Source organism: Pseudomassariella vexata (assembly GCF_002105095.1).
Source record: "Pseudomassariella vexata strain CBS 129021 chromosome Unknown BCR38scaffold_29, whole genome shotgun sequence".
NCBI lineage: Eukaryota > Fungi > Ascomycota > Sordariomycetes > Amphisphaeriales > Pseudomassariaceae > Pseudomassariella > Pseudomassariella vexata.
Genome location: NW_024467984.1, coordinates 170766 through 196485, shown reverse-complemented (window position 1 = coordinate 196485; position 25720 = coordinate 170766). Strand labels below are relative to the sequence as shown.

General features: G+C 52.2%; 11 protein-coding genes across 11 annotated transcripts; 5 read left to right on the top strand and 6 right to left on the bottom strand.

Moving 5' to 3' along the window:
- The first annotated feature begins 2574 nt into the window (after window positions 1-2574).
- On the top strand, window positions 2575-4586 carry BCR38DRAFT_127791 (family 31 glycosyltransferase). Its single transcript, XM_040853534.1, has one exon. It carries the CDS (start codon window positions 2818-2820, stop codon window positions 4468-4470), a length of 1653 nt encoding a protein of 550 aa, XP_040709496.1. The 5' UTR covers window positions 2575-2817; the 3' UTR covers window positions 4471-4586.
- Window positions 4587-5934: 1348 nt separating this feature from the next.
- On the top strand, window positions 5935-8650 carry BCR38DRAFT_491273 (BRO1-like domain-containing protein; the record flags this gene model as incomplete). The annotated part of the gene is made up of 2 exons (XM_040864641.1): window positions 5935-6886; window positions 6948-8650. The coding sequence occupies 2 exons, from the start codon at window positions 5935-5937 to the stop codon at window positions 8648-8650; spliced, it is 2655 nt and encodes an 884-aa protein (XP_040709495.1).
- Window positions 8651-8957: 307 nt separating this feature from the next.
- Window positions 8958-9854, bottom strand: BCR38DRAFT_479247 (uncharacterized protein; the record flags this gene model as incomplete). The annotated part of the gene is made up of 3 exons (XM_040863139.1): window positions 8958-9392; window positions 9473-9626; window positions 9718-9854. 3 exons carry the CDS (start codon window positions 9852-9854, stop codon window positions 9054-9056), a joined length of 630 nt encoding a protein of 209 aa, XP_040709494.1. The 3' UTR covers window positions 8958-9053.
- An 849-nt stretch (window positions 9855-10703) lies between these two features.
- On the top strand, window positions 10704-11752 carry BCR38DRAFT_491272 (uncharacterized protein; the record flags this gene model as incomplete). Its single annotated transcript, XM_040864640.1, has 3 exons — window positions 10704-10823; window positions 10881-11364; window positions 11424-11752. The coding sequence occupies 3 exons, from the start codon at window positions 10704-10706 to the stop codon at window positions 11750-11752; spliced, it is 933 nt and encodes a 310-aa protein (XP_040709493.1).
- A 982-nt stretch (window positions 11753-12734) lies between these two features.
- BCR38DRAFT_452913 (flotillin domain-containing protein) lies at window positions 12735-15267 on the bottom strand. Its single transcript, XM_040861555.1, has 4 exons — window positions 14829-15267; window positions 14200-14686; window positions 13940-14033; window positions 12735-13809 (listed from the first exon to the last, which is right to left on the bottom strand). Exons 1-4 carry the CDS (start codon window positions 14955-14957, stop codon window positions 13020-13022), a joined length of 1500 nt encoding a protein of 499 aa, XP_040709492.1. The 5' UTR covers window positions 14958-15267; the 3' UTR covers window positions 12735-13019.
- Window positions 15239-15756, bottom strand: BCR38DRAFT_452911 (uncharacterized protein). Its single transcript, XM_040861554.1, has 2 exons — window positions 15685-15756; window positions 15239-15626 (listed from the first exon to the last, which is right to left on the bottom strand). Exons 1-2 carry the CDS (start codon window positions 15724-15726, stop codon window positions 15339-15341), a joined length of 330 nt encoding a protein of 109 aa, XP_040709491.1. The 5' UTR covers window positions 15727-15756; the 3' UTR covers window positions 15239-15338.
- Window positions 15757-17132: 1376 nt separating this feature from the next.
- BCR38DRAFT_452909 (uncharacterized protein) lies at window positions 17133-18721 on the top strand. The gene has a single exon (XM_040861553.1). It carries the CDS (start codon window positions 17575-17577, stop codon window positions 18577-18579), a length of 1005 nt encoding a protein of 334 aa, XP_040709490.1. The 5' UTR covers window positions 17133-17574; the 3' UTR covers window positions 18580-18721.
- On the bottom strand, window positions 18722-20904 carry BCR38DRAFT_452908 (uncharacterized protein). The gene has a single exon (XM_040861552.1). It carries the CDS (start codon window positions 20403-20405, stop codon window positions 19149-19151), a length of 1257 nt encoding a protein of 418 aa, XP_040709489.1. The 5' UTR covers window positions 20406-20904; the 3' UTR covers window positions 18722-19148.
- A 148-nt stretch (window positions 20905-21052) lies between these two features.
- BCR38DRAFT_452906 (actin-related protein 2/3 complex subunit 3) lies at window positions 21053-21884 on the top strand. The gene is made up of 2 exons (XM_040861551.1): window positions 21053-21252; window positions 21363-21884. Exons 1-2 carry the CDS (start codon window positions 21247-21249, stop codon window positions 21819-21821), a joined length of 465 nt encoding a protein of 154 aa, XP_040709488.1. The 5' UTR covers window positions 21053-21246; the 3' UTR covers window positions 21822-21884.
- Window positions 21885-22025: 141 nt separating this feature from the next.
- Window positions 22026-24400, bottom strand: BCR38DRAFT_127726 (Gcd10p family-domain-containing protein). Its single transcript, XM_040853533.1, has 2 exons — window positions 24251-24400; window positions 22026-24145 (listed from the first exon to the last, which is right to left on the bottom strand). Exons 1-2 carry the CDS (start codon window positions 24334-24336, stop codon window positions 22231-22233), a joined length of 2001 nt encoding a protein of 666 aa, XP_040709487.1. The 5' UTR covers window positions 24337-24400; the 3' UTR covers window positions 22026-22230.
- A 522-nt stretch (window positions 24401-24922) lies between these two features.
- Window positions 24923-25256, bottom strand: BCR38DRAFT_452902 (uncharacterized protein). Its single transcript, XM_040861550.1, has one exon. It carries the CDS (start codon window positions 25090-25092, stop codon window positions 24928-24930), a length of 165 nt encoding a protein of 54 aa, XP_040709486.1. The 5' UTR covers window positions 25093-25256; the 3' UTR covers window positions 24923-24927.
- Window positions 25257-25720: the final 464 nt, after the last annotated feature.

Sequence of the window (25720 nt, the reverse complement as noted above, 5' to 3'; positions counted from 1 at the left end):
AGTGGGTTGGCGGGTATGGACATGGGCAGCATGGCTGTGGCATGGTCATCGCTCCACCAATGGACCAGCTTCTCCTCTGTTTCTGAAAGTTCTGACAAAAGACGTCATCGTGGAGAAGAAGAGCTTGGAGTCTGAAACGCCATGGACACACCTTGCCCGGGCTCAGTGCTTGAGAGCGACGATCTCGACCCCAAGTCCCTGAAAGAATTGAGCGAACCCACCGTTAAATTTGCCAACTTGCTTGCTTGCTCTGCTACGAAATAGTCGTCATGATTGAAGTCCGCATTTCACTGTGTGTTTCAGCGAATAGGGACAGCCGACAGCCAAGCACGCAGCCAAGAACACCCGTCCTGCGGCGGATGCAGGGTCGGTCTGCCTGATAATTCGGATTTACTACTTGGTTCATTGGGTGTTTTCTTGTTATCAGCCAAGTGATGACACCAGCGAGCACGGAGTAAACAACATATCAGATAATCAGACGGCCTGCATCATCGGATTGACTTTTGTTGTTGTTGTTGTTGTTGTTGTTAACCAGCATCATGCCAGGGATGGCCTGACCAAGGATGTGTTTGGACACGTAACGTCTCTTTCTAAAACTTGCCTGGTTTGCCTCCCAGTTCTTAAAGTTGCTTGATTCGCGGCGACTCGGCATGCAATAGTGCGGCGGTACACAGGCTACCGTCGGGATGCACCCATTTGGCGAGTCGGATGTACCCATCTGCAGGACAGCTGTAGATCTGCTGCACCCAACCTCCTGTGAGGTGGATTTTGTCCAGTTCCAGTGGCCTGAATGTCGTCTGCATGGCAAAATGGGGCAAAACGGGAACATCCATATTGCTCACAATTCAAAATGTATGCTTCCACCTTGTTGGTGCAGTGGTTGGAAGGCCGTAGTGGCGTCGTCGGACTTTGCATGTATGCTGCAAAATATTGAATTCACTCGACCTGCGAATTGCCCTTGGAACGGGCCGCTCTCATATTGAGTTTCATTGATGTGGCGGCTTCAATTATTACATCTAACCGAGAAAATTCAGAAAATTACATGAGACGATTTCTTTTGTCTGGAACCTTTCAACCAACCAAGTGCCGCAAGCTTCCCAACGGTGCATACCCAGTATTTCCATCCGACCTCGCCAATGTAAGAGAGATCGTAATAATGATGGCTCAGCACCCGTACTCTGCTGAATATAACTGTGGTAACGTATTCAGCATGGAACACGAGAAAATGTGGCAACGAGAAACCTGGAAGTTCCCACACATGTTGTCTCGCCGCCTCTGCTCAAACTCAAGCCGACACAGACACGAGTCGCTCTGGATGGCATGGCGCTTTCACGGCATCATGAGCAAGTGAGCAAAGAATTCGAGTCACGACAGCCCCTTCGTGCCACCTACTAGCAGCAGTATTGTATTGTCGTTCTTGATACTGTTGGCTGTATTCCCCAGGTGTCAACCAAGTCTGACACGGCCAACGGAACTCTGTGCTCCACTTGAGTCTCCAAAGTCGGTTGACAACTTGACTACTACTTGTCGTCGCAGCTCTTCAACATGCAGCCATGCAGCTTTGAAGTCTCCTGACAACGCCAGGTGCATCGAACGGTTTGTCGTTTTGGAATGGTACTTTCGAGCATGTTGTTTCGGCAGCTGAAGAGGAAGGCACTTTATTTGCCACCCATTCGTTCGTTCCTTCTATGCATTTTCTACGAGATAGATGAGAGTGGGGTTTTATTTCCATGCAATGGTAACCCCCACCAGTTTTAATGATCCTCTTCAATCGTCGGTGCGACGCGGTTCTATTTCAGTCGAGGTTATCAATGCTTTGTTGGTGTTACGAGTGGAATTTGCAACATGAAGAAGGCACCCACAGCTGGCTGGTACATGATATAGTACTGATCCTTTGCAGGATTTGGGGGGGCTTTAGGAAGCTAGGAAAAGCATGAGAGCCACTGGCGCCAGTCGTGTCACCCACCAACCCTCCAATTGCCTCACGGGCGTCCACAGCCGCCGCATTTCATTGATGGATGGGGTCCCCTTTCTCCCGGTGGGCCATCTGGTCCAAGCCAACCTTGGGAGTGCCTGGCACACACCTGGACCCAATCATGGCGCGTCCGCGACCGACCACGTCTCGCACGTGAACTGTTGGTTTTGGCATCCACCCCCATTTTCCCTCGCCCTCTCCTTTTTCTTCACTGTGTGTGTTGCGCGTCCCACTGGCTGAGGCCCACGATTTGACGGAGGGACCAAGGACGACAACCAAGGACTAAAGAGCCAACCCCCTGCCAGACCAATTTAAATCTGCTATCGAAACCTGCCAGGGCCACCACAGTCGCCATCTCGCTACTGTATCTTTATTAGCCATTCGTCGGACTACTACTATTATCAGCCCCTCCCATCCCTTTTCGTCCTGACCTCTCCCCCCTTCTTCTGCACACGCGGATTCCTGCACCACCACCAATTGACACGTCTCGACAAGGCGGAAGGTCTATATTTTTTTTCTTTCTTTCTCATCCCATCTTTCTTCCTCTCTTTGCATGTGAGGTGTCGTTCGTTACCCGGTACGAGCTAAGTCGCATCGTCCCATTATCCACCATAGGCATTCCTACATTCCAAGCTCGCGCGTGCCAAGCTATTAGTTGGGACGAATATTGTTCGACTATCGCCGCACATAGTTCCCACGCATCACCGCGTCCGTCCCTTGTGGCAGCGCTTCGAGGTGGGAACGCGCCGGCACTGGCTGCAACACACAGCAAATCAAAGGACAATCCCCTCCCCATCACGACGGTTCACTCTTTTGATCTGGTCGGCCTGGTAAGGAAAACGATGGGAGCCAAAATGCCAGCACCACACCAGCGGTTTTTCAGCATGCGGAACCCTTTCTCGAGATGCGTGCTATTCGCTGTCGCACTGCTCTTCCTCCTGGCCCTGACCTGGAAATCAGACAGGATAGACGATGTCACCACACAGATCATGAAGGCGGCAGCGACAAAGAGCAAGACATCTACATCTACGTACCAGCAACCCATTGGTGGCGATCTACCGGTGGCCACCGAGGCTGATGTTGTCCCCGTCTCGGACCATGTCATGGACTGCAGCGTGAACACGACGCACATGGAAGAACTGAAGACAAAGTATGAGCTTCAAGATGGGTTCCAGTACATGAAGCGCTACGTCAAGATTAACCGTGAGCCCATTGCGCGGAAGTCGATCACGAAGCTGAAGCAGGAGTTCCTGCCCGACAGCTTCAAGACCATCGACTCCAACTACGCAAACAACTACGGCCAGGAGCGGTGCATGGAGCCCCTGCAGGTTCCGGTCCCCGAGTCCCCTTACCCTGCCACCGGCAACCTCACCGACTTCATGTTCGGTGTTTCCACCACCTTCAAGCGATTCAATGCGAGCAAGACCAGTCCCGTCAATGAGTGGACCTACTGGATGACGGATGGCAAGGGCAACTCGAACGGTGCCAAGCTGGTTCTCCTGCTGCTGGATGCGACCGAGGACCAGATCCTCGAGGCCAAGACTATTTTGGACGCTCGGGGCATCGACGTCGACGTTTACCACTCCGACTCGCGCATGGAAATGGCGGTTCGATATCTCACCTTGGTGCCGACTTTGTACAACCACCCCGAACGACCGAACAAGAAGTGGCTCGTCACCTGCGACGATGACACTTTCTTCCCCAGCGTACACTTGCTCACCAGGAAGTTTGAGCAATACGACCCTACCCAGCAGCTTTACATTGGTACCCTGTCGGAAGATGTTAACAACATTGATCGGCACGGGTCCCAAGCATTTGGCGGCGCGGGTGTCTTCCTCTCGGTGCCCATGGCCGAGCAAATCACTAACGACTACGAGAGCTGCAAGACCGACGAGAAGGTCCGCGAATCCAACTCCGGTTGGGGTCCTCAGGGTGACATTCTGCTCCGAAAGTGCATTTACGAGAACACTGACGTGCGATTGTCGCTGCTGCGTGGTCTCTACCAGCTTGATCTCTACGGAGACCCGTCAGGCTTCTACGAGTCCGGCATTAAGCCCATCTCTCTGCACCACTACAAGGGCGGAGGCTGGCATTTGGCCCTCCCTTGGCAATACACCAAGATTGCTCACATCTGTGGCGAAGACTGTACTCTGATGCGTTTCCAGACCGCTGACGACTTCATCATCTCGACCAGTTTCAGTGTGGTCCAATACCCCAAGGGCATCAACTTTAACCTCGCTCAGATGGAACGGACTTTCGCCGCTGCCCCTCAAGACAAGGGCTGGAACTTGGACTACATTTTCGACCCTCAGCGCCCTAGCCTGCTGAAGACAGGCCGCAAAATCAGTTGGGATCTCCAGGATGCCAATGTAAACGATGACAATACTGTCAGTCAGATCTATGTACGCAAGGCCAACGACTGGAGATGGGTCGACAAGAACGACGTGCCGATGTCTAAGTACGACGGCGTCATTGAGCTCATCTGGGTTCCATGAACTCTCTTCATCCGCGACGATATTACGATGACGCTATGATGGGCTAGAGGTGACGGGGAATTTTCTATATACAGTCGACTCTTCGCATGTTTTGGAAAGCAAAGCAATCTCGCAACGAACCACGTCGAAGGCATCATCTTCAAACACGATCAAGCTGAATTCCCAAGTCCAACGATTTTCCCAGCCCCAAATAGTGTCAAGCATTTGACGCTGCGTTTTTGGCCAAGGTCAAATGGCCGGCTCCAAATGCTTTGTCAGATATTCGATGGGGAATGTGAAACACAGCCTCATCGAATGTGGCATCCCCGTTTCACAGTCCGTAGGCACCGGCCTCCGATACGCACCCTTCGACACAACACCAATGATAATGCATAATTCCGACCTTTCGACCATAGCCGGCCACCATTTCTTTTTTTTTCCTTTTTTTTTTCGTCTTCACTCGTCACCATCGACCCTCTGGACTTGCCACCGTCGTAGGTTTATCAGCTAAAGATGACTTTACCTCATCGACAACCAATGGCGGACCCGGCGTTCAGAGGTGACAACAGATGCAAACCATGCACAACCCACATTCGCACGCAAGTCTCGAGGGCGGGTTCGATCGCACGAAGCATTTCAATTCTGTCCATACCATCCTGTTGTACACATAGACTTACCGAGGGGGGAAGATAAGGGAAGAGTTTTGCGCAACATAGACCGTGTTTGGTGGGATTTCGATAGGTTATTTGTGCAAAAGTTTGGGTCGGCGATCTAAGTGGGCTTTGGAGGAGGGGGCCACATAGGGGAGGAATTACTGCTCTTATGGAGGACCTAACCCCGACATCGAAGTGCTCGAGACGGGAATATGATCCTTGGAAACCGAGCGTGTGTATATATAAGCATGCTGAATCAAAAACATTGGAAAATAAACAACTCGAAATGTTGCGATGGATCGAGTGATCTGATAACCCTGCCGACTGGGAGAGATGGGATGCCAACCCACAACCCAATAGCCCATCTCAACTTTGACTGCTCGAGTCCTGGACCAGTAATCTTCATGAATAAACCCAACCTTTGATACGAGGAGTCCAGAAGAACACAAATAGGTCTCAGTACGCAGGTACCAAACCCAGCGTGGTAGGTCAAACGGCGGTCAGCCAGGTTTCTGTATATTCCAGATGCCTTTCTGATGGATTGGGGTTCGAACAATTGAACGCCACTTGCTCGGGACCTGCCTGGCCCGCGGCCCCCACTTGGCTTAGGCTGCGTAGGGTGGGCATTCGACGTCGTGCAACTTGAATCCTTGCGGATGAAGTCATTCCTTCCTTCCTTCATTGTTTGCAGTTGCGACCTCCAGTTTCTTTGGCACAAAGGGCTTGTGCTTCATTCGGCCCCCAGTCGCGCAAGACCTTCGACATGCGACGATAGACTTGAGATATCCATAGAATCGGTTCGTCCATCTCCGTAGCATCCCCCTCCCTCGCAATGCAGAGCAACATTCTTTCGGTTCCCTTCCGCAAGGGAGCGCAGCTGTCGTTATCGATTGCGGTACGGCAGTACATCTCGACCAAATATGACCAACACCCGGACATGTTTCGGCAGGACCTGGACGTCATCGATACCCTCCGCCGCGACGCCGTCAACATCCGCGAAGGCCACCCTAGCGGCGTCAAGAAGCTCCAGGCATATGCCGCGCAACTGGTGTGGATGTGCGGCAAGTTTCCCGTGGACATCGGCGCCGATTTTACGTGGTATCCCTCGCTGGGGTACAACACTGAACGACCCATCGTGCACAACAACCTACACTTCGAGCTGGCCAACGTCCTGTATAACCTTGCGGCGCTGTACTCGCACCTCGCCATGACGAGCAACAGGTCGGATACCGAGGGGCTCAAGACGGCCGCTAGTTTCTACAGCCAGTCGGCCGGCGTGCTCAAGCACATGAAGGACGAGATATTGCCCGACTTGCACACCATGCCGCCCGAGGACATGGACGAGAACACGCTGGAATCCCTCATGCAGCTACAACTGGCCCAAAGTCAAGAATGCTTCTGGCAAAAGGCCGTTATGGACGGCTACAAGGATGCATCCATTGCCAAGCTGGCCGCACGGGTTAGCGATCTGTACAACATAGCTGGCGAGGCAGCCATGCAGTCCGAGGCGATCAGCAGCAGCTGGATTCACCACATGAGCGCTAAGCACCATCATTTCGCCGCGGCAGCGCAGTACCGGGCTGCTTGCGACTGTCTGGAGAAGAGAAAGTATGGCGAGGAAGTAGCGCGGCTGCGGGACGCTGTTGCGTGTGTAGCCGAAGGGCTTAAGGAAAGCAGAGGCGGGTATCTGAACAAGGTGGTAGTTGATGACTTGAATGGGCTGAAGAAGCGTGTCGAGGAGGATCTGAAGAGAGCGGAGAAGGACAACGACGTCATATATCTAAGTATGTTTCCCCGTGCGTCCACCACTCTGCTTCAAGACATAGGGAGTGCTAATGCGTACAGATGTGGTGCCGTCTAAATCAGAACTCAAGACGCTCGACCGTGCAAACATGGCAATAGCCCGCGTACCTCCTGCTGTTGCAGCACCGCTCGATTTTCTAGGCGACAAGGGCGAGTTTGGCCCTGCGCTTTTCACTAAGCTGGTACCTTACTCGGTTCACATCGCCGTCTCCATCTACGAAGAGCGCCGCGATCGCTTGGTGAATCAGAACATTATTTCCGAGCTCGAAGTTTTGAATGAGAGGATTCATGAGATCCTCTCTTCTCTAAATCTACCTGGCTCCATTCAAGCTTTCGAAAAGCCCCTGGGGCTGCCGGGGACGCTGGTCCAGCATGCAGAAGAGATCAGGCAAGCGGATGCCATCAGCCGACTACAGAGGAGCTTTGCAGACATAGATAAGCTTCGAGCGGCGGACATCGCTGTCTTTGAAGAGGGGAAGGAGCTCTTGCAAGCAGAAGAAGAGGAGGATATGCGCCTCCGGCGTCGACATGGCACGGAGCGCTGGAGCCGCCCCGAAAGCCGAACGGAGCCTTCGCAAGGCGCCAAGCTGTGGAGTCAAGTTGGTGAGGCCGAGGGCTGGTTCGGCAATAGCGCCAGCAGTGATCAAGTGGTACGCGACAAATTCCGCGGCACCGAACCCGTACTCGCCGTGCTTGCCGGTCCAGACAGGGGCATGATGGACTTTGTCCCCTTATCCCGGCGCACCGAAATCCCCGAAACCCTCCGACCAGCTATTGGTCGGTTGCGGGGAGCGTATAACGACATCACCCGGCTGGAAAGTCGACGTCGGCGCAAAGCCGAGGCTCTGCGGGAGAAAGCCAAAAGCGACGACATAAAATCAGATATCCTGACCGAAGCAGCGCGGCTCGAGCGGACCCAAGCCGTCGCGACCGCAATCGTCCCGGCGCACTTCGAGGATTTCTTTGAGAAGCGACTTAACGCCCTGTTCGCGCCGGACCTAGAGCTCGTTCGAAAAGAGGGGATAGAGCAAGAGAAAGTGATTGACGACCTCGTGCGCGTGAACCGCGAGTTCGAGAGCCAGAAGAAGGTCGTCGGCGACAAGGGCAACCGAGAGCGGGAGCAGGCGTTGCAGAAACTGGAGAATGCATACTACAAATACAAGGAACTCGTGTCCAACGTGGAAGTCGGGCGTAAGTTTTACAACGACCTCAGCCGGATCGTGGGTGGTTTCCGAGATGGGGCGCGGAGCTATGTCACGGAACGCAGGAGGGAGGCGAGGATGCTGGAGGATGAATTGAACATGCCTTCGCTCCACGGGCTGAGCCTGGGCCAGCCCGATCAGATGGGAGGTAGACAGGCGGTTCTGCAGAGTCCAGGGGGTGCAGAGTGGCATGGCGGCGGTGGCGGTGGAGGGGGTACTGCCACGGGACAACAGAGCTATACGCCGCAGGGCCAGCAAGGTTACTTCGCCCAGCAGCAGCAGCAGCAGCAACAGCAAGCCCCAAGACAACAGGTGCACAGTCCGGCTGAGGCGCACATCCAGTCGTGGGTGCCGGCCGGTGAGACGGTGGCGCCGCAGCCGCAACAACCGAGGGCGAACCCGATGCAGGCGATGTGGAATCCTGAGATCGGTATCAAATTTGCGGGCGGTTCAGGGGGTAGAGGCACGCCGGCGGCGAATCAGGGGCCGAGCAAGCCTGCGCCGGGGACGTGGGATCCTAATTCGGGGATTCGCTTTGGTTAAGGTGTGGGTGGTTGAAAGGGAGTGGCATGAGATACGCAATACATATTGAATGAACGAGATGATCACAAGCTGCTGCACAAATATCAGTCAGTTCATCAAGGGTGTAGTTTAATCCTAACTGTACAGCTCCTGAGCAGTTCCCCGTAGTGTGTTCTCTTTGCAACGCTGTCTCCCCTGCCCATGCCGTCAAACCATAGTCTGTCACCACGTTTTCTCCTTTCAGTAATGATTATCTATCCCACGAGAACCAGCCATATGTAGCGTCGAAGGGTCATTTCCCGCACCCCCACCCCCTCTAAGTTCCATTCCCCTTCTTCACCCGCCTCATCCATCACCGCCCCTGACCCCCTTGACCCACTCTCCGCGCGAGTCTAAAGAGCGTCTGGGCCGTATTCGTAATCCTTCACGTTATGCCGAACAACCCGCCTAGACGATCGCTTATGTGCTGCAAAGAGTCGACGGCCGAAGCCACTAGTTCTAGTTCGTCCCCTGCGGCATCATCACCGGCATGGTTGTCTTCAGGGTGCTTCTGGACAGCACGGCGTAACCGGACGATAGAAGGGGTAAGGGGGTAATATCTCGTCTTACCTATGCTGCTCATGGGATGAAGCCATGGATGCACCCGACAGCGAGAGTGGGTGCTCCATCCAGGAGTTCTTGCAGGCCCAGCCGTTGGGAAAGGAGACAAGCGGTTGACAAAATAAATGCCAGGTGCAGGTGGGATAATTAGGTTATACCGGGTCTGCTATAGTAGAATACCGATTTACCCTATGTATTATTCCACGCGATTCCACTTGTTTCGCCCTTTATTCTGACACATACTTGGGAGGGGATAAAAAGGGCCATTTTAGCCATTATATACGGTCTTTCGGCGGTCAGGAACGCAGATGTGACTTGGTTTAATGTTATGCAGGCTGGCCGGGGTTTGAATGCAGGAATCCATGAGGAGTTGGTGGAAACGAGGACGTTTGTTGGACTGTAGTTAGCTCTTCCCTTCCGTCGGGGTTGAAGACCCTGTTGACATGTGATGCAGTGTCGTGTAACTAAGCTTGGTAACTAGGACCTACCAAAGGCTGGGAACAGACGATGGAAGGTCACTCTGCCCGCCGTTGTAATGATTGGGAAGCCATGTGGGGGCAAGCAGCTTCGGCCAGCATGCCTGTCTCAAGCCAGTGATTACATCATTGATATAGTAAGTGCTCATGTAGATTGAGATTCGCAAGGAAAGCGCGTTCTGGATACTGAGCTGTTGGGAGTTCCCAGTGACCCACGCTGCCTACGATGAGGATGAGGAATACCATTTCCAGCTCTGGCATATGAAATCACAAGCATCTGTTTTCAAAGGTCAAATGCCTGTACATACTTGGAATGATATCGCGGTCGTGCTGTTTTGACCTGCAATGGGTGGATATGGCACACAACTGCGGCCACGGCTGTGACTGATGCAAGTGGTGGGCCAGTCAGGACAACTGTTACTTCGAAGTTGAAATATCAACCGGCCTTTCCTGGCCTCCAGAAGTTTTCTGTTAGATACTGTATGAGTGAATGTATCTCACACAATTCTGGATACTTCTTTGGATCATGTCATTGCTGCGTTGATGTCCAACAGAAATACAAGGTGAGATGACACTGTGCCGGTGAGCCCTTCTGGATGAAGCCAGAACCCGGTACATTTGGCAATGGCAAGAGCTCTCGACACTTTCTGCGCTGCCAACAAGCCAATGACGCCATGAATGTGTGGTTGCGCTTGTCATGTTCACCTCTACTGGCAGCTCCTTCTGTTTACGTACTGGGACGCTTCGAGGTCCCCTACAAATCTCAACCAGAGTCCAGCTCGGATCTCAACTCTTCCAACTTCTCCATCCCACATCAACACCAACTTACAGATATCACGATAGTTTTTTTTGGTTCGCTTTGCTGAGCATTCTTTCATCAGATTTCTTATTTCTCTTTATCACTACTTGGCCCCTGGGCATCCAACGGGTCGCCTCCCTTGTCAAACACAAATTCAACGTGGCCATCATCGCCCCAAACATCCAAGCACGTCGCCACAATGGCGTCCTCTTTCCTCAAGCACTCCATTGCCGCAGTCGCCCTCGCACACGCAGTCAGCTCCTCGGACTTTAGGCCAGGCGAAAATTCACCCGCTCCCTATGATATCCCCTTTGACACTGTGAGTACCAACCCAACAGCACTTGTTCGATGTATGGTATTGACCATGCCTCGCCAGTGGAAAACCTACATGGACTTCCCCGACATCACCAACAACATCGACATGACTGGCCCAAAACTTTCCAACTCGACCAGCCTCGGCACTCAAAAGTGGAATCTGTCTATTCTTATCTCAGATGATGTCCCCTTGAGAGACAGTCCCGTGGAGCCCGACAAGGCGCAGAAAGTCTTCACTGGAACAAAGATCGGCATCGCACCGCCTTCTGGGGGCCAGAATGTCCCTGATGATACTCAGTGGAACGCTTGCGCCTTGATCATCCGACCGGGGTTCAAAACCAGTTCCGAGATGACTAAGCAAATCGGAAGTGATGGCTGGAAACATTGCCAGTTCGTGTCTGAGGAATGCAAAACGGCCTTGAAGCGAGTCACTCTTGACGCTTACCGGCTCATCAACAGCAGAACCGACCCATGCGCAATCGGTAATTGGGCACTACCATCCTCTTGCAATGACTACTTCACCTGGTACAGTTACACACAACTCGGTGAGTTTCCCTCTCGTTTCCTCTCTGCAGCCCTCCACTAACACTGGATGTAATCGCAGTTGTCAATCAGTCGACTCTTGTCAACGGTGGACATGTGCTCGCTTATGGCGACGATCCTCACAATCCTACGAATCAGGCATTTCTTTCGGCCGCCCGTGACAAGGTTTGGCCGGTGATTTTGACCTGGAGGCAAGCCACCTTGGACAAGGACAAGAACACTGTCAAACATCAATACGTACAAAGCACCTTGGAGTGCATCAGCGGTTCCAGCTCTCGCGGCTCCCGCACCGACCGTACCGACCGTACCTCACCTAACTCTGCTCCCGGCAAGGTCCGGTCCCTTTCGATGCTTGCTGTAACCGTTGCGACAGGTCTCGCCCTGATATAATTGGAGGATGTGAGCGAGTTGTGATGGTGGTTGGTTTACTCAGGTCCTCGTTGGTGGTGTTTCGTCTTCAAAGGATAATGTTGTGGTGACTGCTGTCTGTTTAAAATGGGGGGTTGTGTTTGGTCTTCAACGACTGGAGCTCCATGCTACAAAATGTTGCCTGTCAACGCTGTGTGGGGATCCCTTCCCTAACCTAGAATAGTAATGCTTTATCAATTTTCACTAGTTGTATTCTCCTTTTGACCTGTCCTTCCAATCCGGATGTATCTCCTCAGACGAGTCACTATTCTTGGCTCCTGACATTTTCCAAGAGCAAGGAAACATTCCTACAGACTGCAGAGAGTCCCAACATTGCGGAAATGCTATGCTCAAGGCGTCACTTTGAGAGTAGCATCCTGTATCACTATTACTTGTCTTGCGGAATAGTTTCGTTTACAGCTTTGATTACCGACTTCTACTGTTACAGTGTATCTGACGGTCCTAGGGCTTTCATGCCCAGGGAACGTTTCGATACATTCTGCACGTGTTCGTGGTTGCTCTTCGACTTGAACAGAGACTTCTGGTCCTGATTCCGAAGAGAGATATACACAGTACCCTCGAGCCCCTCCCGAAACGGGCCGGAAGCACCAACTAGCCTTCCAGCTGCATCATGAGTTGAACGTCAAAAGGAACCATCAGTCGCATTGGAGATCATGTTCCCTTTGGAAAGCTTTGTATATGGAGCCGTTTCGTGTATCTGTTGTCATCCTCCAATATTCGTGATTTGTAAGTATGCATTGATCGGACTGAGGTGGGTAGCGAGTGCATGTCAATGGTCCAGCACAGTTTCTCCAAGCTGGACTTTGATTAGCTTGGACATATACGGCATCCATGCAATCCAGGGGGAATGTGAGATTCATAATATTTTACCCCTGAGGGGCCTACAGTCGGGTAGCGGGCGGCTACTTCATTAGTCACTTTCACGTTTACTTTTCATGTATGTAGGAAGCAAAGGAGACTGCGTTTGTGCATGTAACTACCATAAATGCGGGATATCAAGTGCGGAAACTCAACGTAACGCCCCATCCACGTCTGCGTCGTCTCATCCAACGCTGGCCATGCAAAAGAGGGCGAAGAGGCCAAATTTATGAGCCCCTAAATACAAAGGAAATCGAAAATGATGGCACACCGAGGGTAAAAAGCAATATGCCCGTAAATTTGCTGTGCGTCCGGTGGGTGGTTCTGCAGTGAGCCTCCCACTGCCTCTTTTCACAATAAATGGCGGCATTTACTTCTGGCCATTAGCCATGTCGACGTTCTTCCCGCCGCCGTTGGACATCTCGCCCGCTAAGCGACCGAATTGCCACTCAGGGAGAGTAATACCAGTCTGCTCATTAATAGTTGTCATCAGCGGTGGCAGCATCTGGTACACATTGCGCATGGTAGCCGTGCCGTCAACGGTGCTATTGGCACCACCAGCCTCAGCCCCAGTGTTCCACACGCTGATCTTGGGCTGCAGGCCACGAATAGCCTCAGCATTTGCCTTAGCAAGCTCGATGTACGTGCCCTTCTCGATCATCATGTACTGCAATAGACCTGCGGGGCCTCCGAGTGCTTGGCTCATCTTGGCTAGCGCCTTGGCCTGTGCCATCATACCCTCGGCTTCCTTGAGCTTCTTCTGCAAACTTGCGTTGGCATTTATGATGGCAGCTTGCGACCACGCTTCAGCATCCGTTTTGGTCTTGTAAGCGGCGGCATCGGTAGACTTGTTGGATTTCTCGAGGTTAGCCTTAGCCTCGATCTCCACTTCGTATGCCTTGGCATCGGCGGCTTGCTGCTTAGATTCTCTCTGGATAGTGGCCTTCACGAGATCGGTGGCACGAAGACGCTCGAGTTCAGCCCCTGCACGCTTCACTTCAACCTCTTTCTTAAGGTCCTCGTCCCTGGCCTGAGTTGCTCTCGAGGCTTCAATTCTCGCAACCTCGACTTCCCTGTTCAGTTGAGTCTTTTGCGTTTCAAGACTAGCCTGGGCTCGCTCGCGCTCAATGTCTCTCTGGGTCTTCTTTACTGCGGTTTCGCTGCAACGAGAGTTAGTAAACAGGAGTTTGTAGGTCCAGGAGCTGACGAGGGGCAAAGCCCTAAACACGCTCTTCCAGGCAATCTCGGGTCTTGAGGGCTACACCATGGTGAAGTAGAGGTTTTACTTACGCATTGATACGCGCGACTTCCTGCTCCTGCGTGCCATGTCGTTCTGCCTCGCCGACATTACCTTTCAGTTGCGCATCGGCCACATCGATTCTCGCTAGGAACGTGTTAGCAGATACTGGTCCAGTTATCTTTGACACCGTTGGAATAGTTGAAGTCCGGTCTCAGCAGCAGCGCAGCAGCAGCTTTTTCAATACATCGACGACGAAATGAACTCCGCTGAACCGCCGTAGCAAAGATACCAAAGACGCCGGAAGTCTTACCTTGATTGGTGGCACCCTCATGCGCCTTCTGAGACAGAGATTGAAAGTAAGTACTGCCAACCGCATCCTTGAGTTCCTTGACGTTTGCGTTGTAGATCTTGAGACCAAACTGGTCCAACTCGCCCTGGATGTTTCTGAAAATCCGACGCTTAAACTCCTCGCGCTCAGTGAAGATCTCCTCCATTGTCATGGACGACACAAGGACTCGGGTCTCTCCTTCGATGATGCCTTTGACAATCTGCTCAAGACCGTGTGCGCCTTTCTTGGCCTTCTCACTAGACTCGGCGAGAAGCATGGCGTACTTCATCAAGGCATCGCCGCGGTCCTCGGCATAGAGTAGATCTTGGGGCGAACTCCCTGGCCGAGCACTTTGAGCGATGCCATTCGCTCCACGGGCATTGACATCAGGACCGATAGTGAAGACGACTGGCAACAAGAACTGAAGCTTCTCCTTTGTCATTGCTTGCAAATTCATGCCATAATCAGACTTTTTCACGTTAGTGCATGCCATAGGCGAACGCTTGGGACGGTTACTGTGTTTCGTTTCTAGGGATTGGGATAGCGGGTAGGCAGCGCTCTTGGCCGTTCTCATGCGTTAGGAAATGCTGGTTGGAGATGAGGAAACCTACCGGCTGGACGGAAAACCGGGTGCATCGCTGGAACGGCCACACCCAGGCCGCTTTGGTGATGCGAACCAACTTAACTCCCATGCCGGTGACGGCGAGATACTCGTCGGGGCCGGCGATTTTGTACGACATGTTGGCGGTCTCGTAGTCGATACTAGTAATCTGCAGTTTATATTGATGCTGAGGTATTGCTGCTGGATGACGTGAAAATGTATGGATGTAGTCCTTGTGGTTGCGAGAAGCGGCAAATATTAGTCGACGTGTATCGCAACGCCTCCTTGTAGGCAGGTAAAAGACTAACTGAGAAACGGGACATGCTAGGAGATATCAGAACAGATGGCGCACCAAGGGTGGAATAACATGGGATGGCCCGTTATTCCAGTGTAGTAGGCCAAGTATAACTTGATGATCCCACCTGAGTGTGCCGTTTGTTTTGTCATCCAGTTGCCAGGAGGCCCTCGCTACTTTAAGTAGTAGAGAAGTATGCCAAGAGATTCGGAGAACATCGGAAACTTACCATGGTTGAAGCAGCTGTATATCTTCTGTGCCGCCCAGGACTACAAGATGTGGCAAGTACCAAGGCAAAGTCGCGCGCAAAGACCCTATCCGTATGGGGAACGCTCGGAGTAGTAGGCTGACAGAACGTGATTGCCAAGTATTGCTTTGCTGGAGATATTCATTCCAAGATTGGTTTCGAAGTATGCCCATCTTACGTACATAAGACTGTAAATGACAAAGGAGTGTCCCCGTGATGTGACATTCTGACTCTCCCTCATCTCCAAGCATAACAAACAACCTATGGTGTTTCCGTTCGTATCGCATACCTTAGCTGTCAAAGCCCGTGTTGTGGTGAGTTCAGCCTTACAATTGGTAGATGAACTGGCTCAAGAATGATCAGCATTATTAGACGCAGGTCCAGGTGGCAGTGTCTATGTTGGCTGAAAAAGAGCACGTTCTACACAATGCATAGGAAGAAGCCTTCTGGAAACCTTTTGCATCTGCACTAATCGACCCCACAAATCCCACTGATCAGCATGCCAGTGGGGCCTGAATCACCCTGGGCGATCGTACTCCATACCTTCATGCAGTGGACTTTCTTTCCCGAGGTCGCCTTATACCAAGCACTTCCATCTTGGCTTCAAAAGCGCACATGCAAGACTACGGAATATGAAGAGAAGAAGCCAAATTTTCAGTTTCTGCATTGAAAGATTGGAAATGCCTCGGGCTTGTACTTTCCAGCACTTGACTGCGTGCTGCCTGGAGTTCCTCAGTGGCTCATGGTGGCACAAACGCGGCAAAGTTCAAATCCCATTCTATGAAAACGACGCATGCGGTTATGACTTGCGTCCGATGAAGTCTGCCTTGCTGATGCTGTTGCCTGGATTGTCTACCCCTCCGGAATGGTGGTGTGTACAATATCAGCCTGAGCAAACGTGTCGGTTTGTGGTGCCGCATCTTCATGTTTTCCGTCGAAAAGTGCCACAAACCAAGATTCAATAACGCCGATTATGCGGCGGGTCTTCGAAGCCATACCATTCCATTGTTGCTTCCACGACCCAAGGAACGAACAACACTACAACTCAGCCACCTAGGAAGAGGTCACACGTGTCGTTAGGGACTTCAGTAACGTATACCGAGAGAAGTTCCTGTGAGAACCCTTCCTAAGTCGCTATTCTTTGAATACTGATTTACAACATACTTGGTTACCCTGAATTATCTCAGCCTAAAGACCCGACTGATCCGGAACCGGCAAAAACGATGCGGCGCCGGCCTTGCAAGAGGTGCTACCGGCATCCCTACAATTACGGCACCGACGGGAACGTGGCGCACGTATTAGTCGCAGAAGATCCCGTTTCGCCACCACGCGTGACTTGCTGCAAGTCATTTTCAATTCTGATATCCATTTTAAGAAATAGTTAAAATAGGAAAAAAAAAAGTGTAAACTTGCATCTGGCCACTCACCACAGCTTGCCTCCTTCAATCTATCTAGGTAGGATTTTACGACAACATTGGATCGTCAGCTGCGCATCACTCAATTCGGCAGCACCGATACTCTAGTGAATGGATCATCTATTTACGATCGAGGCATCAGGAACGGCTCACAAATCGTGGTGTAAGCGTATGGTTGACCAATAAGATAAACAGTCACCAAACCGTCCAATGCTAGTGCAAGGCGCAAGGCTAGGCACATAGTTTCAACAAGACGAGTGGACAATCGATCCTGCGTGTGACTATCTTGCCGAGTCGATATTCATTAGGTGGATGGGCTAATCGGAACACCAATTCATTCCTTGTCAAAGCACTCGACGTACATGGACCTAAATGCATTAACTCTGCCGACCATACCACGGTCGAATCATCTTGGCAACTGAATTCTGATCAACAATTGTGTTGACCGAGCTTGTCTCCAAAATAACTCTCATTGTTGGTTTCGCGGCTTCCATGCTGAGTCTGTCAGACTTCTAGAACGTTTCTGTGCATTACTCGACCTCGGAATGTGTACTTTGGGTTCCGGGGATTTTGTGTGGACCGCAAATTCAAGAACTTGGTTCTCACTATTCCACATAGTCACAACCAAGTAAGCTTCACGGACAATTCACAATAGACGATACCTGGCAAGGTACCAGCACCGTCGGGAAGAGGTGTAGTCCAACTCATTCCTCGGTCACAACCAATGCTTGCCCTCTTCACCTACCCCATCAAGTCAGCACCGAGAACTTCATTACACATCTGAACCAAATTATCCTCTATGGACATGGAAACACCACTAGAAGACGGCGACCAGCCGCCCCCCTACTCCCCCCCATCCTTGAACAATCAATATCAACCAGCCCCATCTACTCCGCAGTTCCACCCCAACTCCCTAACCTCACATCTACATGACCACCTCTCCTCGCTCCCATACCGCATCAGACAAACCCAACAACACCGCAACGCCCAGCAAACCTCAAGCGACGTCGCCCTCCTCGACCACCTGGTCCCCATCATAGAATCCTTCCTCAGGGACCTAGGCGCCCAATCCATCGCCCCTCCCCTGGCAACCCTGACCCTCGTCCCCGAAGCCGCAGTGCCCGAAGATGCGGTTCTTAGTGGACTTGACGACATGCTACGGCGCGGGGAAATAGGGCGCGTATTCCGGGTCTCCATCCTTACCGCGAGGAAGGATAGCAAGGGTGAAACGAAACCTAGCTCCACAGGACCTCCAACCACAACCACAGGATCGCGCGAGTTCACCGACTGGGGACGCTGGGGCTCTTCCGGTGGCTCGTTTGGCAGCACGGAGCCTTCCAAACTATTCTGGTGGCGGGACGAGGATCTTGCGAAGCGGCTGGCATTGTACTTACAGCCACAGCCGCAGCCGCAGCAGGAGAAACCAAGCAGTACGCCTTCTCCCGCAGCTCAGATAAGCGCGGTACAGACTGCGGTGGAGCAGAGGATACCGGCTGACAAGGAGAAGAAAGGGGGCAGGGGGTTTGGATGGGGGAAGTGGCGGAGCGTCAGCACGGGGTCACCGGCAGCTGGCACGTCATCTAAACCCCCTACTATGTCCGAATCGTCGCGGAGCGGGAGGGGGTCCGTTGCTGGCGGGTTTGTGTCGGGGCTTAGCGAAGAAAGGGTTGGTGTGGGTGATGGTGAGCGGACGGAGATGAGAGTCACCGCCGAGGAGGTTGCGTTCCGCCGGCAAAACGACTTTGGGATATATGAGAGCATGAGTGGGGTTGCTGTCGTTGTTACTGTCAGGGTTAGACCATAGGGGACACAAGGGGACAACGTGCAAGCCTCGACCAACACGCATGCCACATTCAAGACGTCGGGGCAATACCGTAAAGCGCCCACTACCCAACGACTTGTAAAATTACCAGTATCCGGGCCACACTCTGACGATCCTCTCGGGCATTTTTATGCATTGTCTGCCCGTATACCGCGGCGTCATAAACGAAAGCTAATTGAATCATAAGCTGCTATAAACAAGCACAAAATTCCATTTCTCGCAGAACCCGTAATTTCTAGCTCAAAGTTTTCAAATGTGTGCGTCGCCATGCAATGCAATGCCGCGCCTCGTTTGAGGTGTCGAGCATTTCCCACCGATGCCATGATATGCATAAAAACGCCATCGTGAATGGTATAGCCTCCCTTAACCCATCATGCTTGCCATGTCTTAAGTTTTGTCATCAACAAATCTAAATCTCGTGTCGTCATCCGCTGGCCATTCAGACTCCTCAGCCTACAATGGCCTCAACGCCTTTCGCCTGCTCATCTGATACCCCCAAACGCAGCAACTGTCTCCCCAAAACGCAGCTTCCGACAAAGGGCACCGCGAAGTCATCGAACAACGCCAACCCTACCTTCGAGACACCTTCGCTTCCCCAAGGGATCATCGCAGTTTGAGTCTTCTGAGAAGCTCGCGTTAAGAACTTCCGACAGAGCCTCGCGCCTGCGCTTGGGCGAAGTGGTCACCTGGGGAATGGATGTCAACTCTTCCTCTTCTTCCTCGTCGTACGTCTCAATGTTGAGCTCATCGAAGCCGCCCACAACTTCCTCACCAAGCGCCTTCCCCAATCTTTCCTTGAGACCAAGTACTGGCCAAACAGGTACCGACGTGAACTCGATGTCGAATTTTGCATTCTCCTGAGGCGCTTTATGCGGCTCGTGGAACATCATCAGGAAAGCCGCGGGTACGGTGGCCGTGTAGACGAGGAATGTGTTTTCCTCCTCCGACACTGTGAATAACCTAACCTTGACATCCCGGGGTGAGATGATGTTACTCCTCAGTCCATCCGCATAAACTGTCTTCTGTGCCATAGCGATCATGGCCGCAATGAAGTACTGGTCTTCGTCGGGGTTGCTGGGTATCAGATGCTTCGATCGCAGCTTTTGTAATTGATGAACCGGGCCGTTGTAGGATTTCATAGGCCCGGGTGCAATGCGGAAGCAGTTATTCCTGATACAGTCGAGGTTACTGCGACTGACATAGGCCAGTATTGGCGCGTCGTTTGCAGCAACAGTGACGTTCATTGAGGCGAGGAGTTGGTTTGTAGATCGACTCGATGTCCAGGTGGTGGCCGAATCAAAGGACAAGCATGCGTCGGGGTGTTTCCAGAGAACCTGGCATCTGACTGCCTTTTGGTACAAACGACCCCCGAACCGCAAGTCCAGCTCTGCAAGTCCTGCCTTTGGCTTCGATAGGTGATCTGGAAATAGAGTCATCATGATGTTTCTTAACGCGCGGTTCTTCATCATGATGTTGCGCGACGTCTCAGTAGTCATCAATGTGTCCAGGTATCGTCCAATTTCCACAACCGTCGGCGATGTTCGTGCAGGCGATCTGCGCGGGGAATTCGATGACGACGGCGTCGGAGTGTTTTGCGGCGGCAGTTGGACGAAGCGACAGCCAAGCAGTCGCGTGTGAAGATCGGTCCAGCAGATCGGTAGGACGAAGAGCGAAAGGCCCTGGTGCTCATGCATGACGTCGTAAAGTGACCCAGACTCGGGTACGATGTGATTTCGACGCGGTCTCCTCGGGCGCTTCTTCTCCGTTGTGGACGTCATTGTCGTGGTTGCCATGTCCCCGGGTCGCATCGGTTGAAGAGTAGTGTTTCGAACGCACTTGAATAATTACGTTGGGGATGGCTTTTCGTAGTCGTCAATTGACCGCCGTTCTGTGCGTGCGCCCAAAGTGGCAAGGATGTGTTGTCTCGGGTTGAAATCTTGGAAAGCCCGCCCCAAATACCACTGCAAAGGCCTAAGTATACTGTAAAATGATGTTTATTGGTGTCGATAGAGCGAATCATCAAAAAAGTTCCAAAAATTCAAAATATTCGAGGTCTGGTGATGCGACGAGAGTGAGACACCCGTACCCGGCGGCAAAGAAAGACAGGGTAGTCCGGGTTTGGGGAAGAATTGGGAGAGGAATCAGGGGAGAGCGCGACGAGGGGCAAATGGACAACGCGCCTCTTTTGTGTATGAATGCTGCGAGCGGATCGCGCTGTCACTTGATTCTGATCCCTGCTAGCCTGCCTGCTAAGCTCCGACCTACCCAGACCGGCAAGCACCGGTTGGAGCAGGAATTTGTCAATCGTGATGCCAAGAAGTTGGAAGCTGCGACTCATGGGGACAGGAGTGACGATTGTCCGAAGGAGGTTGCAGGGATGGAGCCTGTGGCTGCCTAATTCAAGTTCAACTCCGACCTCAGACGTGGCTGAGTGGCTCATTGCAACCGCCTGCAACGGCCCTGGAAGCTATCAAGTGGCACCGTGGTTTAGCCGACAAAGACGAGAAGAACGTCACTCGTCAAGGGTGCCCCTCTAATTGGACAGCTCTACAGAACGATAGGAGGGAGCAGACACCGAAAGCCTCATCTCCACGAACGTCATCCACTTCAGAGCAGTATTGTAGTGCAGAGCATTATCGACCCGCCACGATGCCGGTGAGTCTTGGTCTATTGCCCTTCTATCTACCAACCCGCGCCCCAACCAATAACTACGCTCAGCCCTCGCAGAGGACTCACCGTAGCCTATTATTCTGACGGACTCCCAGGCCTACAACTCTATGTTCAACAACGACCCCAACGTGCCCCGTCTAGTCGGCAACTTCCCTCTCCTCCCCCTGCGCACGAAGACCCGAGGTCCAGCCTACGTGCTGCCCTTTCCCTCGCCTCCCCTCCCCGCCAACGAGTCACCCGACCCGGACGCCGAGTCGTACGACATCCTCGACGAGGTGCTGTCGCTCTTCCGCGCCAACTCCTTCTTCCGCAATTTTGAGATCCAGGGCCCCGCCGACAGGCTGCTCATCTACGGCATCCTGTTCGTGAGCGAGGTGCTTGGCAAAATCCGGCCGCACCATGGCGTTCGGGACGCCCAGAAGGAAGTCTTGAACACGGCGTTGGATCTCAACTTTGCGATCCCGGGAGACCCAGGGTTTCCCTTGAATCAGGTGAGTCACGGATTGCAGTACAAGTCTCGGGGCCTGGGTGATGTGAACGGGCGAGGACTGTAGGGGAGTTGGGATCTTGCGGACTGGTGACTAATTCATGAATAGATGTATGAGCCGCCACGAGACCGACAAGATGCCGAACAGCTAAGACAGTACTTGTCCCAAGTGCGACAAGAATTGGCGACGCGGTTATTAGCGAGGGTGTACGAAGACGGTGGCGATGGAAAGCCGAGCAAGTGGTGGTTGAGTTTTACGAAGCGAAAGTTTATGGGCAAGAGCCTGTGAGGAGTTACACGGGGTGGTTGTGTATGAGAAATATGGCGGCGAAGGAGCGAGTTAATCCCTGGGGATCGCGCTTGACAGAAAAGCTCTATACACGGGGGTATCATGAGGCTATGACGATCCAGGTGCCGGTCTCTCTATGTGAAGTCGAGGCTACCGACCAGTAAAGTCTATTCCATCCTCAAGCGGCTCAGCTGACCTGCTCGTCAGCCTTCCGTTTTCTCTGCTTGCCTTTTCCTCTAGCTTCCACCTTGCCCTCTGCAGGCCTAACTCTCCATGCAGTGAAAATGTAACCCTCAGAACCTCCCTTACTCGTCATTAATGGATGTGTTCTTCCGGGCAAAACTTGCCATTTCCTGACCCGGCTTGTTTGTACCGCAGCTCCCAGCAATAATGTGGGGTTTAAAGGGAATTCTTCGGTTCCAGCCCATTGCTCCAGTTCCTCTGGGGTTTTGCCTTCGGCCTCCTCGGGTGGGTTGGATATCCACGCCGCCCGTCGTCCGATACTATAGCTGTCGACAAGAGCGGTGAGTGGTTCGATGGACTGTGAGTAAATTGCAATTGGCGCACCGCCTGCAAGCAACGGAATAGCATGTCGCAAGATAGATACGGGATCCATTGTGCTCGCCACAACTAAACCCGAAAACCCGCCTTTCTTTGTCGTGTCTACAATATGACGAATGCGTGCCCAGCGGCGCCTCTTGCGATGGTAGTTCCCGCGACGGTTTGGTTTCCATGTTTTCAACTCCTCTGCGTCAACCACTGCTGGTTCTGCGCTGTATGTTGTATCAGCGGAAGGGTCCAGCAGCTGTAGCCAAGAGAGCGTCATGAGATTTGTTGCAAGTGGGTGCGCCACCGTCTGTGTAGGACTCGCGATGTCGAAATCGTAGTATCGAAGGTAAGTGAGGTTCGGCTGCGAGTTGGCGTGGATCAAAGTTAAAGTATTGGAATCCGCATACGGGACCTTCATATCATCGCCGCGGTGTCTGCCATCTGGATGTCTCTTAGGCTTTCCTTCTGAGCTTTGACAGACCGCAGTGTCTGTTTTCGCCGAAAATGCTGCCGCATTCGAAGTAGACTCCTGTTTCACCAGAGAAGCCGATTCTGCCTCAGGCAACGATGGATTTGACGCCAGCTTCATATCAGTATCCGCGTTTGCCTTGGTGGCGATTCGGTCGGGTAACGATTCCAGTTTACCCGGAGATTCTCTTTTCGCGGCGGAGGCGCTTGGATTCGAAGATGCATCTTGTTTTCCCGCGCCACCATCGGTTACAGAAGCTTTTGGGCGAGTTGCTGGCTGCTGGGACCCCAAATACTTCTGCAGTGACTCTCCGTTATCAGACGGGTACAAAATGCCCATCCTCTCTGCCATGGCTGCTACAAGTAAGCCGCCCGTGTCATCCAAGACAAGCCAGCGCCCAGTACCGGGCTCGGAATCCTCAGCTATTTGTGCGTCATCAACGTGAGAGACTTCCTTCTCACACCGATGCCGCCCCCCATAGTGCACGTTCGCCCAGCAGCCAAGTAACGCGATCATCTCATCCCTCATATCCAAGATTTTGAGCGGGTCCTTCTCTTCCAGTAGAAAGTGGTCCAATAGTGGTACGTCCATGGGTAGCACACTGAATCTCCGGATATACTTCTTGGTCTTAAGCAGCTTGTATTTGGCCAGCGAATACTCCGTCTTCTGGTCCAGCGCCGTATGTGAAAGCATCAATTTCGCAATCAAGTCCTTCCCTGCGCCAGTAGCGTCTTTTTTTAATGCCTCGATCTCGTCCATACTGAGCTTCTGGCGGGCTGAAGCGTCCAGCTCTGCGCGGTTGGTCTTAGCCAACACGACGCCAGAGTCCGGGTCCACGAGCGAATACTCAACCCCGGTCGGAATGACGGTCCCTGCATCTTCTTCAGGTACTGGCGTTGCCGCATCTGAAGATGTCGAGGATTCGGCTGGAATTATGTCGCTGTAGAGTTCCGAGGCGGGGACGATGCGTAAACGGTTGAAGATTTCGGGTTCGCGTCTGTCTTCTAACTCGTAGGTAAGATGGTATGGTCTATGTATAATCAAGTTGCTTGGGAAGGAACCGTATTTCCCTAGGGAAATAGTGCTGTAAGTCGAGGATTAGTAAGGACGCAACACAGGATGGACATGTCGATAAATGGATTGCGCAGTGATTGATTGCCCTTGGTAGGTTCTATTTAGGAGAACTTACGTATTGGGAGTGACCTGGAGCACTTTTAAATCCCCCGAAGGAAGCTTGATTGCTACCCAAGCATTGGGTTGGATGAGTGAGTGCATCCTGCACTGACTGTCCTGAAGCAACGTTGAATGCGCCGGGCTCTGATGGGAGATGAAATTTTCTGGAGATCGGATTCTCAAAATAACCTTTCCTGCATAGAACCCCACCAACGATGCTCAAGTGTGGGGTACCCTGGCCGCTAGATGGAGAAGAGGCATACTGTTCGTGCAGTGTCTCCTCCGCTATACACGTCGTAATATGCCAGGGACTAATTCTTCTTATAAACCCAGAATCCAGCATACTATGGTGCATGAGTATTATGCAAGATACTGAGGCTTTGGGACACTGGCTTGTAATGCGCAGGGAAACGGGAGCTTGTAATTCAGCAGCTGCTTCTTTCTCTTAGTGAGGTGACCACACTTGTACTAGAGGTAGAGATAATAGCTTCATGTCAATGTATCCTGATCATGCGAAACGGTCAGTACTATACGGACACCTTTGGTATCAAAATCCGTACAGTTCTTCGGCATATCCGTTGGCTGTTTGCGTAATATCTATATAGGATACCTTCGTGATATCCGGGAACAGCATGTCACCTGCTCTTCTAGTTTAACGGGAGAAACACACCCACTTCTTGTTTCTTTCTGCTTCTATAATACTAGACGCTCACTGAGCTGGCAATTAGCCCTTGTGTAAATTGCATTCTCGATTTGACGGCATAAGAATGGGAATGACCACAAGAGAGACCGAATCCTTATAAACTTCTCATACAAGTATGGCTGCAGGCCATGGTGCGGATCCTCTACAACAAACATGCTTCTGGTTTAGACCAAGTTGAGACCCCATGTAAACGTATAAAAAGTTGTAAAAACAGAGTTGCGGCTCAATATAGCTGCTTTCTATCTTACATCGTCTATTGATCGCAGGCACAGTATAACTTTCGTTTTGCCAATCCCATTAAACTTCTTTTATGACGGACCCTCCAGTTAAAGCCGGCGTCGTTCCAATGTGGCGATCTCGGTTGCTACCATGTGGATGCTTAGAGGGCATAACCTTATCAACATGTTCAGCTTACCTTTACTCGGATCTTCAACCGTGGCGCTACCGGCGGTTACCGGCGCTCCACCGTTAACTCGGGGCCGAGCGGGGACTTGCTCTCCGTGTTGGGTTACATGCATTCAGCTTGGCGGTGATGGTGAACAATGTTATTTCCGCAGCAATGCGAGCACGTGTATTTCAACCATGAAGCTCAACCGCATGCAGCATCAGAATTACACGCTCAAAGGACCCGTGCCGACAGTACCAGCTTTCTCAATCGCATCTAAGGAAGTTTCCCCTCAAATTGGCAGTCGGTCAATCACACAGGGAAGCTGAACCTCCTGCGATTAGAGGCGTCCCGCATCGAAGCATCTCGCCAAGCCGCTTGCCTTCAGGGTGCGGCCA